General features: G+C 44.3%; 1 protein-coding gene across 1 annotated transcript in view; it reads left to right on the top strand.

The window, feature by feature from the left end:
• The window catches only part of Arid5b (AT-rich interaction domain 5B), a 176,250-nt gene that overhangs the window by 148,117 nt on the left and 10,498 nt on the right, over positions 1-17,635 (top strand). Inside the window, 1 exon segment of the mRNA XM_048451570.3 lies at positions 2,804-2,901. Coding sequence (XP_048307527.2) covers positions 2,804-2,901 — 98 coding nt within the window.

The following is a 17,635-nucleotide window of genomic DNA, read 5'->3' as shown; positions in this document are numbered from 1 at the left end:
CCCCACCCATAGTTTTGTCCATGGACGACATTCTAAAGAAGAAACTTGGGTCCTCATGCTTATGGGCAAGTATTTTACTGACTGAGCTATGTCTCTATAATCCCTCCTCAAATATTTTTGAAACAACAGGATAGTTTCATCAATAGAACTGAGGAAGGGATCGCTTTTCTTCCACTCACTAGCCCTGTTTTCTCAGACAAATGACCACACAAAGAACTCCTTTTTATATACCTCCAAAATAGCACCTGGGCTCCAGAGATCACCTTGGAAACCCACATGTGAAAGCCATGAATGCCTACTGAGTTGAATGGGTGTGGTGGTGTCCCTTTCTGAGTTCTTACGCCTGTACCTACACTAGAGAAAGAAGTGATTCTCAGCCGTCCCCAGCGTGAGGTTGTCGTGTGTATCCAGATTGCGTCTTGCACTGGGGTGTAGTCTCCTCCTGATTACCCTTTGTGGTGTCTGGACTCATGCTACCCATTAAGTTAGGAAGCTTCAATGCCTTATCCACCCCTGATCTCCTCTGTCCTCTGCCCTCTTCCCCCCTTCTACCTCCATCACGCTCTCTACCCAGTGCTGTCCTAAAATGGGATGTGGCCTGGGTAGATGGCCACGTCCTGAATCCCCAGCATCTTAAATGAGTCCCTTGGGAAATAACAGCCCCACCCCCCCAAAATGACTCAGCAGTGAGAACAGCAGCACAGCCCCTCCATTCTGCCTAGAGAGACAAAGGGTCAACCCAGATGGAACCATTTAACTTTAGTATGTGAGAGAGTGAAAAATCAGAAAGAACTGTTTGCATCACCTTTAGATTGTTGCTGACCCAAACCCAAAGGCTGAGGACCTAGGAAAAGCCTTCATCCCCAGCATAGGTTGTCTCTCAAATCGTCCTGATGGGCGGTCACTTTGATAACAGTACAGAGACATTGGCTCTTGGTACCAGAAGGCCACTGTATGGATCTGGGTTTACTCCTCCTTGTGCCGCTGGTCTCTAGACAAGTTTCGCCTCCATCTTAAAACTCAGTCCCTTTCCCTATGATTGAGATCCCGACGCCTGGCTCTGAAGACATGGCAAGGGCTCAATAGAGGCGCAAACTGTTGACTATAAAATGTAAGAGGCAGTTGGGGCAGATGACCAGAGTGCGAACTGCTGCTGACAGGACTACGGGAAGGCTGTTACTGTGGTCCCGTGTCCTGTGCCCTCTCGTCATCCAAATGAGGGGCCTCGGTACCAGGCGCTTTTGAGGAGAGGGATTTTGCCTTTTGGGGGTGGGGATGGATGGGAATTGACAGCCTCAGAATAGATCAGCTCAAGATGGTATCATTTCCAAACTGGATGGAGATTGTGATTAGACATGTAATAATTACTGTGTTTGCAGTGTCAGGAGAGAAATTTGACTCTAAACCGAGCTACACACAAGAGGATTTTACATTATTGTCCCTGCTGCCATGTGTACTAGGTGGCCCTGTATATTGAAATCAAATGATTAAGATGACTTCCTGAGAAATTGGGCAGTGTAAGACTTCACATTGTCTAGGGGCCTTACTTAGCCCATAGCAGGGTTTAAGGAAAAGGAGGTTGTCTTTTATTAAACATGGCAAAGGCGCCATTTTGCTATTACCCCCTCTTCCTTAATTAGGATTGGTAACGTAGCATGTATCGGTAAAGTAGCACTGAACAGTCCCTCCCTGTGACCTCCGTTGACAGTGGTATTTTTTAAAAGAAGCCTTCTGCCCTGTTTCTATTAAACCGCTCTGGCACCTCCCCAGCACCCTGTCTTCCACACATCGATAACAGCGTCCTTCCTAAACCCTGTTAAGCAATGTCCACATGGACTTCAGAACTTGTCCGGTCCTATTTTCAGAGGAACGCTAGGCAGGGTAGGTGTCGTGGGCAAGCTGTGTGATTCCTTCCCCCCACCTCCAAAATTGTTATTTCGCAATACCTTAATCTTTGGACAACAGTAAAATTTTAGAATTAAAAGTTTAAAAGACCATGCTGTAGAGAGCAGGATATTGCTTGCTCTGTTTCTTCTCCCCCAACTCAAATCGTGTGCACAATGAGCATTTCACCTTTGGAATATGTTCCCTTCCGCGGGATTCGGTTAATATCCCATTTCCCGGCTCAGTGTGAATAAAAACAGATTCAATAGGTACAACTGCAGACCCAGGACTTGCTTGAGTGATGGGAAGAAGCAGAGATGATTATACATTCTTCTACCAATCTGATCACTTTCATTAATCTATATGGTCATTTTATTAGTGGTTTTTTTTTAAGCAGGAAGTACATTGTACGGTTCAAAGAATCGGAAGATGCATAAACATGTTTGATGAAAACATATTTTCTTTAAGTAGTGTGGCTGGCCCTCGGCCTCCACTAGCTTCAGGCAGTGGCCACAGCAACCCATTTAAGCCACTGAGCTAGCATACGGTTCAGTTGAACTGGGACTTTATTTTGTATTGTATCACATAGCATAAAGGGATAGGGTGTGTGTTTGGGACCTTGGAGGCAAACAGCTGTATGAATAGCTGGGGGGTGGGAGTGTGCCTTAGATGAAGTTAGCAAAGCAAAGCAAACAGCACCAAAAGTCGGAAGCCCCCCCTTTTTTAAAATTGTTAAATGAGAGATCTTGTTTGAAAGCCATTGTCTCCCCCCCACCCATCTCGCCCCCTAAGCTCCCTGGAGCTTCTGTTTCTTGCTGTCCAGAGCAGTCTGTTTTCTTCTGAATGTTGCCTATATATGAGCCTGGTGCTACAGCTCCCCCACGATGCTAGATTGAATCTCTCGTTGCGGTCTTTCCAGATAACAGCCCGCCGCCAATGGAAGCATGTTTATGACGAGCTAGGCGGGAACCCGGGGAGCACGAGCGCGGCCACCTGCACACGCAGACACTACGAAAGGTAAGAGGCCCTCTCCCGCAAACGTCCTTGCCTAATGACACCGTGTTCATTAGAAGACGATGCTGGACAAAGACAAGCTAGGGGAAGTCTCAAAGACATTTGGGAAGGCAGAAAGTCCCTCCCCCGCCCTGGCAGCCTCCTTTCCATAGCATGTTCTCTGGTTACCCAGACTAAAATTAGATGTGCCTTTACTTAGGGTTTGTCTCTTGGCCACCTGTCTGGCTAATGCCCCCCCCCCCAATGAGTGTGGATTTCTGGGGTGTTCTCAGGAGTCTCATTTACCATGAGATCTTTTGCCTTCTGGAAAACAAAGATGGGAAATGTTGCCATGACGGAGCCCTGGGAAGCAGGCATTCCTCAGCACAACGGCACTGCCGGAGAGAATGTCCGTGTGTTTACCTTGTTGTAAGGTTTTTTTTTTTTCACTTATAGATACCCTTTCTTTCAATCAAGGCAATTTCAAGCTGAAGTCTGCATAGCTTGGTTTTCTAATAATCTCTACCTGTTTCAGAAAAGTACCAATGATGTAACCAAGAAAGATTAGCAGAGCCTTTGTGGAAGGCTTTGTAGAAGGCTTTGTGGATAGTAGCCGTGTTCCGTCTGTCCTGTCCTATCCTCTCCTACTCCCCCATGGACACTGTGTGATAAAGACAGTGTGCCTACTGGCAGCAAATTCACAAATGGCGTTTGCTTTATCCTTCAGGTCCATACTAAATGTTTAGGTTGTACCAGCTTCCTTACAGCTGGTACTGCCCTGTAGAGGTGGGGAGGGGCTCGATAATGTGTGTACACTTCTGTCTGTGTGAAGAAGTGTGCACACATATGTATCATTGGTAAAAGCCAGAGGACAACTAGGAATTCTTCCTCTATTGGTCTGTTGTCGTTTCCTTCCTTCCCCGTGGCTGTCATAAAATACCCTGACGAAAGGACATAAGTAAGGAAAGGTGTATCTGCCCAAGAAAGCTCCCTGACTTCAAATCTAGAACAGGAGAGTTCAACTAGAGAAGACTCTGTGTGTGTGTGTGTGTGTGTGTGTGTGTGTGTGTACATGTGTGTGTATACGTGTGTGTGTGTACGTGCATGCATGTCTGTGTGTGCATGTGTGTGTCTTTATGTATGCATACACACCCATACATGTTATATAGAGGCCAGATGAAGGTTTCGCATGTGTTTTAATCATACCTATTACATACACTGAAGTCAAGCTACACCGAGTAAGCTAAACAGGGCAATTAAAATGCTGGCCCAAAGTTAAAATGCTAATATTCATTTTGCTGATTACTCTTCTCCAGACCAGCCATCTTTACCCAAAGTCCATGACACCCACTGTGGGTGGTACACAGCATCCTTCATGACTCTCCACATACAGTAACATGTTCACCACGTTTCCTTGACGTTCAGGCCTGGGATTATCTGTATCTCACTTAACTAAGTGGTCAGCCCACCAAAGCTAGAATGCTTGTTTCCGAATAATAGGAGTAAATTGAGTTGGGTTTAGTACCTCATGAAAATTTCCCCCAGAGTATTCTCAAGAGACTGCCTTGGCCCTGTTGGAATCCAGAAGAATTCTTAAACATCAATAATAGATGTTCAAATTACCACTCTTGGTAGCACTGTTTTTTTTTTTTAATATAAATGTGACTGTGATTTCTCTCAGTTCTTAACACCAAAGCCCACACATTCTTGTTACCCATTGTACTGGGCAGCTGACCCCCAATACAATGCCTCCCCAGGCGAGGGCTCCGCCCACAGTCCTGGAGTCTCCTGTAACCTACTTATCTTTGGTTTAGGAACCTCTAATCAAATCATGGCCTTAGAAACATAAAAATACACTTTTCTCTGCTTCAAAAGTTCCCAGCGCCTGAACCATTAATCTTAAAAGGACCCAGTGACAAATAAAATTGCCTAAAGGAGCCACAGAGCCGCAGCCTGCTCACCTTCTTGAAAACTGAACACCATAATTAAGTGAATTTTACAAGGCATCACACAGTCAAAAGTAGATAAAAACTGGGAGGGAGAGAAGTATTAAATTGTGTGTGTGTGTGTGTATGTGTGTGTGTTTCATTTTTCTTTAATGATGTGCATGAGAATTTTGCCTCTTAGTTGTGTACAGGAGGAGCCTGTAGAGGCCAGAAGATGGAGTTGGATCCCCTGGAACTGGAGTTATAGACAGTAATAAAAGTTACCATATGGGTGCTGGGAACTAAACCCAGGTCCTCTGGAAGAGCAGCTGGTACTCTTATGTGCTACGCTAGGTCTCCAATCCTCGTGTGTGTGTGTGTGTGTGTGTGTGTGTGTGTGTGTGTGTGTTACTCAAGAGGCTTTGCAAGAGTAGCCACAGAGTTGAAAGTAATTCCAAAGGCAATGTACTTCGTTTAATAATCTGTCATTTCTAAGAGGAGATTTCCAAATGATGCCAACTGGCAGCTTGGAAAGGCCTAGCAACTACAACCTATTATGAAGGGGTGTTTTAAACTTCTTTTCATTCTGAATTCGTAGAAGTGTAGACATTCCGTAAAGATCTGATCTCCCCCTGGATTACCTTTTCCAAGAGGCATAGTATAGTCTTCCCATTCTAGAACGTCTCCGGTCAGTGTTTGAGTGAGGGTTGCCGGGAGTAGACTAAAAGTCACGTTGAGTTTTCATTGATGAATTCTCTGATGAATTTCAGAGAATTCACTGTCGGGGATGGCTTCAAGGGCTGGCACGCAGCACCGAGGACACCCTACAGGTTCCCTGGGACGGGAGTAGAGCGAGGTCCTGATGGCTCCACCCACAAGTTTCAGGAGTGTGGCTGGCAGAGGTGGAGTTAAGGGGGAGCCACCCAAACAGCGCTTTTACTCTTTGACCTCAGGGAGGAGCTCTGGGAACCTCGAGACTGCCTGTCCATGTCCAAGGGCTTCTGGTACTGTTGGAAAAAAAAGGGGGGGGGAAGGGTCTAGAATCAAGGGTTGTGGGTGACAACGACATCCAGGAAGACAAGGAGAGAGGTCTTTTCTGCCTTGCTCTCATTCCCAGGATCCCATCTGGAAGATAGCAGACGAAAGGGACATGCATGCCATTTAAGCTTCCACATGATAACACCAGCCAGCATAGCACTGGAGGGGAGAATCGGAGTTGGAAGTCAGAGTCCAGTGGCACAAGGGAGTCCTACCACAGGAAGTTCTGAGCTGTGTCTGGCCACACCTGCAGGGGGGTGCAGAGCCTGCAGGCCAGGGTAGCCTGTGCCTGGTCCGCACTGATTGCAGGCACGTGGCCTTTCTTCAGTAGGAGCCTTTTGCTATCTAGACTGCTCTGGACTTGTGCTCAGATACAAAAATTGTCATAAACAGTTAGTAATCAATAAAATGTTTTAATTAAAAAATAATAGTTAGCTACCAGTATTTGAAGATCTGGCTTTTAATGTAGACTCTGCATACATCAATGCCCTCTCTTTGAACCCAATCATGGTTGTCTTCTGGCAACTTGACACAGCCAGTTATCTGGGACGAGGAGGTCTCTTTTGAGGAACCGCCTTCGTTGGATTGTCTGTGGGCAGATCTGTGGGGGTTATTCTTTGTTAGTGACTGATGTGGAAGGCCCAGGCTGTGGGGGTGCCCACCCCTGGGTGGGAGTTTCCGTATAAAAATGGTTAATGAGCCAGTTACACGGAGCATGCCTGTAAGCTGCCTTCCTCCCTGCCTCTGCGGCAGTTCCTGCTTCCCAGTTCCTGCTTCCCAGTTCCTGCCTTGAGTTCCCTCAATGACGGACTGGGATCTGAATGAGCAAGGCAAATACATCCTTTCCTCCCCACATTGCTTTTGGGTCATGGTTTTATCACAGCAATAGAAAGTAAAGCAGGACAGTGCCCTTTAAGGAATCACCAATAACCCCAAGGGCCATAGCATGGGAAAGAGGCTGGGACATACTGCTTTGAATGTCTGCTCTTTAACTGATTCCCCAGAGGACAGATGACACTAAGGACAGAGGCTTGGACCAAAGAAGAGGCTGGCCTCTTGCTAAAGCCATACGGTCATGTTCATTCATTCTTGTTAGTCACTGGCTGTTTGGCCATAGAGAAAATGGCCACCATTTTCAAGAAAGCCTGGGAAGTTGAGAGAGGTCAGAACTTTGTGGTGGATTTCTAAAGCCTTCCAGAGCTGAGTCAAAACCACCAGAACCTTTCCACTCCTACTTCTGTCTTCTTCTTCTTCTTCTTCTTCTTCTTCTTCTTCTTCTTCTTCTTCTTCTTCTTCTTCTTCTTCTTCTTCTTCTTCTTCTTCTTCTTCTTCTTCTCTTCCTCTTCCTCTTCCTCTTCCTCTTCCTCTTCTCTCTCTCTCTCTCTCTCTCTCTCTCTCTCTCTCTCTCACATGTCTGTCTCTCTATATAGATCACTGTGTGTGTGTGTGTGTGTGTGTGTGTGTGTGTGTAGGTCAGAGGACAACTTTTGGGATTTGAATCAAGGTCATCGAGGTTGATGGCAAGTCGTGCCTTTACCTGCCAAGCCATCTCACTGCCCCCTACCTTATTCTTAGAGATAGGATCTTCTCATTCCTCTGGCTCAGCTGGCTAGCCAGTCAGTTCCAAGGATCTGACTGTCGCTGACCCATAGCGTTGAGGTCATTAGTGCTCTGCAATCCCTGAGTTTTATGTGAGCACTAGATTTCGAACTCGGGTCCCCATGCTTGCCGAGCCATCTCCACAGCCACTTTCCCGTGGCTTCTTACTCTTTTCCTTCTGACATGGAGAGTTGTGGTTTTCCCAGCCCCTCCCTCCCACTTTACTCTTCTAGAAGATGATAGAGGAACAAGTGATCTACATCGCATTATCTACTGATGTATTTTTTATGCAGTGTGGTTTGTGATTCCAGTAAATGTTTTTGTTTTACTACAAGGAAAAAAAAAGCCTCACCAGTTCCTCATTAAATGTTACTTGTATCTTATTAGTTGGGCACTTTGGGTTTATTAATGAGCGCAATAATAAAAGTGCGGGCTGTGGAAATGAATCAATGGGTGTTTTTATTTAAGGCACAGGCAGAGCCTGTACAATGGCTGTGAAGGCCTTGCTGTCGCTAAGGGCCCTACTCGTCCAAACTTGTCTCTGATTGGTTTAAATCAAATAGGTCCAAGCACTTCATAAAAATGTCTTTGTCAGCCTGGTTTTGCTTCTAAACCTATTCATCTCTGTCAGTTTTTAATATTAGTACCAGGCTCCTGGCCATAGTCCATTAGTACTGTACTTAATTGCTCATGTTACAGATGATTACCAATATAAAAAGCCTGCGTGTTTTCCCATCACGAGGCTGTTGCTATGTAGATGTCTCAAACTCAGCAAAGCTTGTGAAATGTGGCTGCTTTCAACATTTCTTGCTGAGATTTATAGATTAAGTTACTGTTGAAGATGATGCCAAGGAAACGCCTGTGTTCTCCTGGGCAAACGGTTCTTCTGAGGGCCACATTTTCCTTCTTGTCCAACCCTGAAGATGCCCTGAATTGCTCTGTTTTTTATCAGTTAAGGAAGAAAACCAAAAATGGCGACTTCTGTGGACCATAGCTTGATTTTTTTCTGGAATAGTAATTCATTTTAAAGGCTTTGTTTTCATATGCAAATTTTCTTCCTTTTTTAAAATGTTTTTGAAGCACAGGAAGAAGGGGGGGGAATCTTTACCCAAAATACTAGATTACTGGTTTTAATTTTCTCGAATAAATTACGTGGTCTGTTTGTGTGGAACACATGACGTTGTTATTAGGGTTTTAAAAAGGAAGCATCAAGGCTAAAGTACTTTGTCATATGCTTTTCTGAGTATTTAGAAAAATCAAAATCATAAGCAAATGTATTTGCTTGTGAGGGAAGCGAGCCATTATACTTCATCTTCTCGCATGCATAATGCCCAATTTCAAATATAACCTTCTGCTTTCCCAGAAGGGTTCCTTGGTCAAGACTGTCACGGCTCAAACTGCTTACTGTGGGGAGTGGCTAAGGAGGAGCCACACCCCGCCCAGATGTAGGGGGCTGAAACTGAGTGACAGCCCAGAGGCTCTGCCTAGCTTGTTGGAGGGTGATGGGTAGAAGTGGGGCGGGGGCAGACTTTGTGCTCTGGTAAGATAAGCACTGCGCTTAGAATCATGACCCACATCTTTCAGGTTCTGAAGCAAAAGAGAGAGAGAGAGAGAGAGAGAGAGAGAGAGAGAGAGAGAGAGAGAGAGAGAAGCAACTCAGCTAATCATAACTGGGCAGAAAACCAAGGGTAAGAGAGTCAGGGTGGGTTCTCACCCTGCTCATGTCTGGTACAGGAGCCCATGTATCTCTGACACCCTGCAAGCTAATAAATACACGGTTGAGAAAGTCACAGACAGGATCCCGGAATGTTATAGGTATGAGGGCCCTAAGCCCCTCCTCCTACACTGCTGCTATAGCATGGCCCATCTGTGAACTATGTGTTACCAGCCCATAAAAAAGCTTAGGGAAGCGGGGCAGCTGCTGATTAAGCTTGGTGAACTCGCCTTGAAAGAGTCATTTTATGTCCACTGAATATAATTTAGAAGGAAGGAAGGAAGGAAGGAAGGAAGGAAGGAAGGAAGGAAGGAAGGAAGGAAGGAAGGAAGGACTGACTTTGATACGCTGGTGCATTGGTGGCTGAGATGAATAAAGAAGCAGAGGTTTCCCGAAGCCCAGGGTCTGATCCTTCCCTGGGTAGCCACCTTCAGGGACCATGATTGGTTCATTAAAGTTGCAGTGACTAGCGGCTTAATCTCACTTATGGAGAGGTCTGATGCGGGCCGGCGCAGAGCCTTAGACAGCCAAGAGTTTAGAAGGCAGAAACGGGCAAAGAGGGCAAAGAAGGAAGAGAGCCTTTCTGTCTATGATGAGAAGATCCTGTGGGATCGAGAATCCAAACTGGATCTTAAAGAGGTAGGGTTAGAACTTGAGTCCACCATCGCATGTAGAACTAAACTGTTTTTAGGGCAAGGACCAAGTGACATCAGCTCCCTTGAAGCTTCCCAGAACACCCAATTCTGCATCACAAACACGATAAGATGGAGTGAGAATCTATGAAACGACAGTCCCTTTCCAGAAGATGTCTGTACAGGGGTAGAGGATCAGATGATGATTTCTTAGGCCTGGTTTCCCAATTGTGTGACTCAGAGGCACGTAATGACAGTTGGCCCAGAGATTTAATCACACAGGTGAATAACTCCATTCCTCACCCAGAGGGGAATTGTGAGAGAAGTTATAGTTGCCTTCAGTCCACCATCTTGTTCATGGGAGTCCAAGCGAGTGAACGCCTTCGTCTTCCTCTCTCTGAAACACAGCTACTTAGCAAACTCTCCTTGTCCCCTCAGTACCAGAGGTTCAGCTGGCACTTATTGACACCTAGTAGCCCTAGAGAGCTTCAACTTGCTGCTGTGTCTGCATAGCTGGTCTTGGCCTGCCTTGTATACTATACCCCTCCCCAGGCTTGCTCCCTGGACAGACCAGGATCTGGTCAGTGTCCACCTCCCTCATTAGCTCAGGTGACCAGGTGACCTCTTATCATCAGGAAAGAATTTCTCCCCACAGGCTAGCCAGGTCATTTTGCCCCCAACGGCCTCACTTCAGATCGCTCAGCATGCCTAAACTGTTCTGGTAACTTCCCAATGCCTTGATAGTTCAAGAAACTTGGGGAAAAAAAAACGAAAACAAGGTCCTAGCCAGATCCCAAAGTTAAAATAAATAAGTGATTCAATGAATGAATGAGGAGAAGCCCTTTTCTTCTTCCTCCTCCTTTTCTTCTTCTTCAGCAAAGCAGCAACAACTGAAAAATCTCTATTTAAAAATTCTTAAATTTGCCTCTAGCTTTGTGCTCTAATAGGCGTTGGAGTTTACGCTGTGAGGGTAGAAACAGTCTCGGGCACACACTCTGCGTCTGTCTGCTGTGCAGGAAGCCATGGCAAGTTCTTTTCCTGCCCCCTTCCCCCCAAAGCTTGCCAAACAGCCCTTTTCCTTATCTGAGTCTTTTACCGGCTCCTTTGGGTCCTCTCATGGTGTCCTTTAATCCCCCTCAGTGCTTAAGAAACTTTACAGGTCTGTCTGAAATTCAGATGACCGTGGCCATCAAGCATGAATTTAAATTGGAGAATAGATCGTGCGCGTTAGCCCCCATTTCTTCCTGATAGATAACAAGAGGCTTCCACTTAGGATGTTTCTCTCCTTATGATTTTCTCTCCCCCGGGGCTTTATCATTAAGATTAAGGAACCGAATTCTCAAGCACGCCACTGCACAAACATCTTTTCAATTATGAGAGTAACAGGCCCGATGCCTCCACAAAGGAACTATTGAAAATCCAGAAAGCATGTTTCCAAAAGAGAAAGCGGGAGGGGAAGAAAAGGCTCGGATGGCAAAAGGATGTAAGTGTTTACCATTAAAACATATCTTCAGCCTGGCCACTGAGAAAAATCTCCTGGAACATTGTGTTTTTGTACAAGTTGTTACAAAGTTTGGCCAAAGTTGTGAGCGCTGTGAGAAACTGGTGAAGGTTTCAGAAGCCCTGGCGCCAGTGGCGGCTTCTGGCCCTAGGTGGACTTTTCCACAGGGGCTCTGCCTGCCATCGTTTGTGGGATGCGTATGGCGCGTTATTGATTATTCTTGAAATGCTGTCCCTCTCCCTGTGAAATGGGTCCTTACCACTCCCATCAGAGCTCGCCATCGAGTTCCCGTTGGGAAGAATAATCACTACCATCTTTGGTCGTGCCGTCTGGCACCGTGGAGGGCTGGGTGTTCTTTATGGTCGATTTCCTGTCGTGAGCATGTATTGTAATCCAAGGGGCATTGAGTCTGCTTCCGGAAACCCATTCTAGCTTTCTTCAGTGTGGTCTTCGTTTGGCGGGCATGGAAATAACATCAGCCTAGAAGCAAAAATCCTCAGGAAGCTGAGCTGAGAAGAGCTCCATCAGAGAGACCATGTCCTGGAGGCGAGATTTCATGAGAAGCGTTCTCGGCTCTCCCTTACCATTTATAGCAAATTGGGCCTGAAGCTTTCTGGCATGCCTCTTGTGCTATATGTGACAGGAGTGTGTCCTTCTCTCAAGTTGTGGAGCTGCTTCTGATGTGACAGGTTGACCCTTGGTTGAATGGCCACGTGGAGTCCACAGACCTGTTGCCTCTGAGAAGAAGAGAAGGCTCACCCTAATTTCTTAGACATCTTTGTCAGAGCACAGAACTCCCTTAACATGGGCAGGGGCCATCAGTTAGGCTATCTCCCAAGGAGATATTTCTCTATGAAGATGGTCACCCCAGTGCTGACACAGGAAGGTCTGCCTAGCAGATCTATGTTGTTCTTTTCCTTTCTTATCAAAATTAACACCATAATATGAAAATACCAGTCAGGACCTGGTCATTCTCAAATGGAGCATGGCTTTGCAAATCGCAAGTGTCATGTGACATCGATGCCGACGTCTTCGAGCACGTTGACGTTGTCTCCGTTGAAGAGACAGTGTCCTCGCTCCACAGGGTCACAGAGCACAGGTGTGTGTCTGCTTTCTGGTCTTGTTCTCTGATGCCTAAATACCACTGTGCCATTTTCACAGGGGTGGGCTTGCACCTAGAGAGGCGGGCATCATGTGCAGTTCCGGCTTCGGTACTCATTTGTACCTTAGTGACGGTGCATGCTCCATCTTCACAAAGGGAAAAGGCAATTTTACCCATCCATATTTGATGAAAGATTGCTTCCCACACTTCACAGCGGAGCTGTATTTTCAATTTCTGCCTCGGAAGGGAAATGACTGGCCAAGGCTTAGAATTTATCAAGCCTGGAATCAACTCGGAGATGTAATGAGTCCATTTGGGGTCAGGTCAGGTCCGAAGCCCCAGAGGAACCAACATCTTGTTTCTTTTCTGCTGCCACAAAGAACCCTGTTAACGTAAGAATAACAGTCCTGGTTTTGGCCTACCATACACACTAGTTTTATTATCTCTGCCCTTAACTTGTTCTGCTCCAAAGTTTATAGCACATGTTCAAACTTGAATTCTTAAAAAAAAAAATTCGGTTTAATACAATAAGTATGCCTGTGAACTAGCTGAGGAAGGCTTGAGATTCAAACACAATCCTAAAGACCCCTGACTCCCTTCCCTAATTCTCTGGATTGAATCAGTTCTGGACATGATTATAATATCCTTTTCAGAGCTCCCTATCAATAGATGGGTTCTCATTTTTCCTCTTAAGTACCATTTGCTAAATGTTTCGGCCCAAAACTTCACTCCATCCATACAAATACGCATTGATTCAGGAGACATTAGTGGTCACTCATTAGGATGAGACACAACATAATTTTTCCTCGTCTGACGGGAAAGAGAGGGGTGTTAATAAATACGAGGGTCTTTTCTTTTGTATGAAATGCAAACGGCGAGATGTGGCCCATGCACGCTTCTCTAACATCAGACTGCTGCTTTTTTATTGAGAAAGAGAGGCAAAGCCCTGGAGGACGGCAGACTTTGTAAATACAAAATTATCTGCCTCAGTGTTTAAAAAAAAATAATGAAAGGAAGAGAGAGAGCTGGCAAGTTGCCAGATTTCTTACATTACAGTAATAGATTTGCTGACCCCTGACTTCCGCTGGAGAGAAATGTATTGAATATTTTATAATATCAGATGACGCATATAGAAAAACCTAGTGTGCTGAGCGCCATTATTCAACTTGAGATTTAGCAAAGCCACGATATTTTCCAGCCGACAATTTCTTGTATGATGGTAATTTAGTGGTTCAGACATTAATAAATCAAGGCCGTCATGCCATTGATTTGTTAATTTTAACTTGGGTTGATTTTTAAGTTTTCCTTATTTTTTTTTTTAAGGAAGAAGAATAAGGAAGGGGTTAGAATCTGTCTTTTCACAGTGACTGAATTTAATAAGGATCTCTGTGATAGCAAAAGGCTCCCCTACTGTTTCTGCTCTGAGGTGGAAAAAATATTATTCTTGTATTATTCCTGGGGAAAAATAAAATCTCATGCTGCTCCAAATCTTATGCCTAGGAAAAGCTGTTATTATTATTTTTTTAAAATGCGTGATGGCTTGCCTAGTTCACATCCATTAATGGCATCGTAAATAAGCATTTTGCTAATCTGAAATCTGGACAAGAAAAGAGAACCATTTATCTCCCAGCTTTCAGTCTCTGACCTACATGGTGAAGGGGGGGAGTCTGTATGGATTTACTAATGAGAGTATTTCTTCTCCTGCCCACTGCTTCCACCCACCCAAGACTCAGCCTACATTCTCTGAGTTGTAACAGGATAAGAATATTTCTTCTGTGTAATGGATACATTTCTTGCATGTGCTGGGGGTGGGGAGATACATGTTTGCTTTTGATCCGTCCAGTTTCGAAGCTGATTAAATCTTGGTTGTCCTGCAAGTATTTGAGAAACAATCCTCTGAGAGGCACTGGCATGCTGTATTACACTGCATTCTTTCGTGGGCTCCAAACCTGCGCAGCTTCCTGTATTGGGCAATGCTGATCTCATAGTGGCTAACCTGTTTTTAATGATAACATGAGTGTGTTGATCATTGAAATGTTCAGAAACCTATCGTAGCTTTTGTCCTCTTGTGCTGGAAAAAAAAAAAAACCACAACCAAACTTCTAATAATTGGTTGATAAGATCACATCCGGTGGGGTAGTTGTGCTGCACTGTGACAAGAAGGACGGACACACCACTCAAGGAAGTCACCACAAACGGAAGTCACTGAGCAAAGCAGGGTTTGTTTATGCACTGTGTGGGAATGTGCCCTGTTCTCCAGAGCTCATATTTCTACTGCTTTCTGTTTAACTGATGCCTCTCTTGTTTTATTTTAGGAGGTTTTTATTTTTTAATCCCTCTGAGTGACTATAATTATCTTTCAATGATTTAGAAGTGGAAAAAAAAACCCACATTCGTTTGACCTTCACACACACACACACACACACACACACACACACACACACCCTTCTGCAAGCTTTGAACAAGCAGCGCTTGTGTTTGGATTCAGTTTTACCCTTAGTCATGCCTCTTTCCAGATACAAGAAACATTTAATTCCTGATTTCCTGCCTTCTGGCTTCAGGCCTTTGACCAACAAAGTGAAAATATATTTTGTACAGCTGGAGGCTCGCCAGCTCCTCAGTTAAGTCAAAATGAGAAAAGATGAGAGAGAGAGAGAGAGAGAGAGAGAGAGAGAGAGAGAGAGAGAGAGAAGAGATTGCCCAGCCTCATGAACTTGCAAAATTGTAAGCTAGAACCATGCTCTTCCTTGGCATATACTGGAGAGCTAGGTTAGCATAAGCCTGTCAGTACCCAGAGTAGGGGTCTTCTTAGGGTCCCCGGTGTCTCCCCCACCTTGCTCTCTGCTTTCCTTCCTTCTCCTCCTCACACTCAGCGCTGTCATTCTCAAGAATGAGGGCCCTTCATAAACTCACCATCTCCATCAGACAAGGGAACTGGGGGAAGGGAACTATCACAAATGGCAGCCGGCGGAATACCAGGGCTTCTGAGCTCCTTGGTTCCCATGGCAACAAAACAAAAGCACAACAAACCTATCTGTCCCGACAATAAAATGTGTTTTCATTAAAATCAATTTAAAATATTTTTCCAGCTTAAAATATTCAATACGTTCTGCTTCTGGTTCAGAAAGCCCTTACCTTCCACTATCGGAAAAGGGACTAAGTCCCTGGCAGAAAAACACAAAGGACAGAGGAATTGGAGGGAATAAGTCAGGGACTTTAAAGATGAGACAGTATAAATTCAAGTATGAACAAGACTGCCTCTTTTTCTCTTCTGCGTAGTTATGCTTTTCCTTAGATAAACACGCGCTGTAATATTATGGTGGGAAACAGGTATTTGGCAACCATATATTATTTTAGTAAGTCTACATTAGGAGAACAGTTTCCAGTTTGAGCAGCTGTAACATGTTTAAACTCGGGTTGTAATGGGATCTGAAGATAACTATCCCCCATGGGTTGTGTTGATCTTCGTGACTGGCCCACTGCCAGACAGAGGCCTCGAAAGTATTATCCATGCCTCCTTGCACATACCTTGTCTGAGCATGCTCAGTGAACGGATTTGGGTCCTAAAGTCCCATTAACTGGCATTTGTCTTTTTCACATTTTGCTTTGGACCATCAGTGTCTCAAATATCCCCATGTCTTGACTATGAAGCCTTGAACGGTGGTCTTTATTTAAGGAGCTAGTAGACAAATTGTACAATCAGAAACCAATTTTAAGATACTCAACAAATATTCCAAATCAGGATTTTTTTTTTTGCCTTGGAGTCTTATTTTAAAAATAAAGGATTCCCAATATTTTGAACAGATTGTTTTTTGTCAGCCAAGTACATTTTCTTCATTGAGTCAACTTGTCGTATTTAAAACAAATTATGTTTGCTGTATTAAGGTTCATATTTTTAAGGCTGAGTCTTGTATTAATCCCACAGTGAGTCATTAATCATACCAAATGCATTAGAGAAACTTTAATCACTGAAGTCGAAACTCGGATTGTAATGCAATCCATGCCTTTTAATTACATCAGCTCTTTCCCTGTTCAGATCAAGAGCTATGTTGCAAAGGGAACAGATTAAAACCAGAGCCGTTTGATGCTTCTCTTTTTTAGAGCAATTTTACGCACTTTGTTTTTAAAAGTTATGTAATTAAAATGCTCGGGGTTTTCAGCCCTCTGATTTTTGTTGCTTTCGTGGTTAGCTGGTTTCCTCCTCGCTGGGGCCCTTTCTAACTTGGCACCCCCCATCCTCGGTCCCCCAAAAGACAGAGCAGGGCTAGAGGATACAAGATCTGTCATGGCCAAATTGAACTTCAATGTGTAGGGGTGGGGAGTGATTTTATATATATATATATATTTTATATATATTATATAAACTTAAATTTTATATATTTTATATAATAAATATATATTTATTATGTTTATTTATATATTTTATATATGGTATACACATATAAAAATTTATCTATTTTTCAGTGGTGTCTGTTTGTTGTACCTAGGGTTGGGTTTCATGATAGCAGTTTCTTTTGAATGTATACTGTCGGGTCTACATTTTGAGGAGTACACCAAACTCTAGCTCTAACAGATGTGGGGACCCTTGGGCTCTTTGTTTAATCTCAGGAGAAGGATGATGGTCATGAAACTCATGGTGATGAGAACAGCAATAATCTGAAGAGATGCGATGGGGATTATATGGAATGATTTGCATCTTGTATCTAGCCTGTCTTAGAATAGAAGCTGAATGAGGTCAGAGGTCTTGAATGTTTTATTCACGGCTGTATTTTCAGAAGCTGGAGCAGTGCCTGGCATAGGGTGGGTACTCAGTGTACATTTGACAGACGAGTACATGGACAACAACTGTCCTGATTGGCCTGAGGTCGTTGGCAATCAGCCAAGTGCTACGGGCCGTGGTGCCCATGTCAACCTTGGCTACCTCCATTGGTATCAGTCTTTCAGAGACACGTTTAGGTGACCAGATAACCGAGTTGTGCTAATAAAGTAGATTATGTAGAGTAAGCCCCTGGGAAGTGTGCATGTCATCATGATGAGGTCACTCAACAGGTTACTTATGCATGGTTTTGCTTTGCTTGGTTTCAGCAATATGGTCAACCATAGTTAGAAAACAACACTCATCTTGACTTGTTCAAGAGAGTTACATTTACGTAACTTTTATTGCAGTATGTTGTTACAGTTTTACTTTATTAGTTACTTCCTCTAATCTCTTACTCTGCCTAATTTACAAATTAAACTGTTTTAGGT

The sequence above is a fragment of the Myodes glareolus genome, chromosome 18, assembly GCF_982192425.1.
Source record: "Myodes glareolus chromosome 18, mMyoGla1.1, whole genome shotgun sequence".
Lineage (NCBI taxonomy): Eukaryota > Metazoa > Chordata > Mammalia > Rodentia > Cricetidae > Myodes > Myodes glareolus.
Note: the sequence above shows the minus strand (reverse complement) of the source record. Positions and strands in the feature narration are given on the sequence as shown.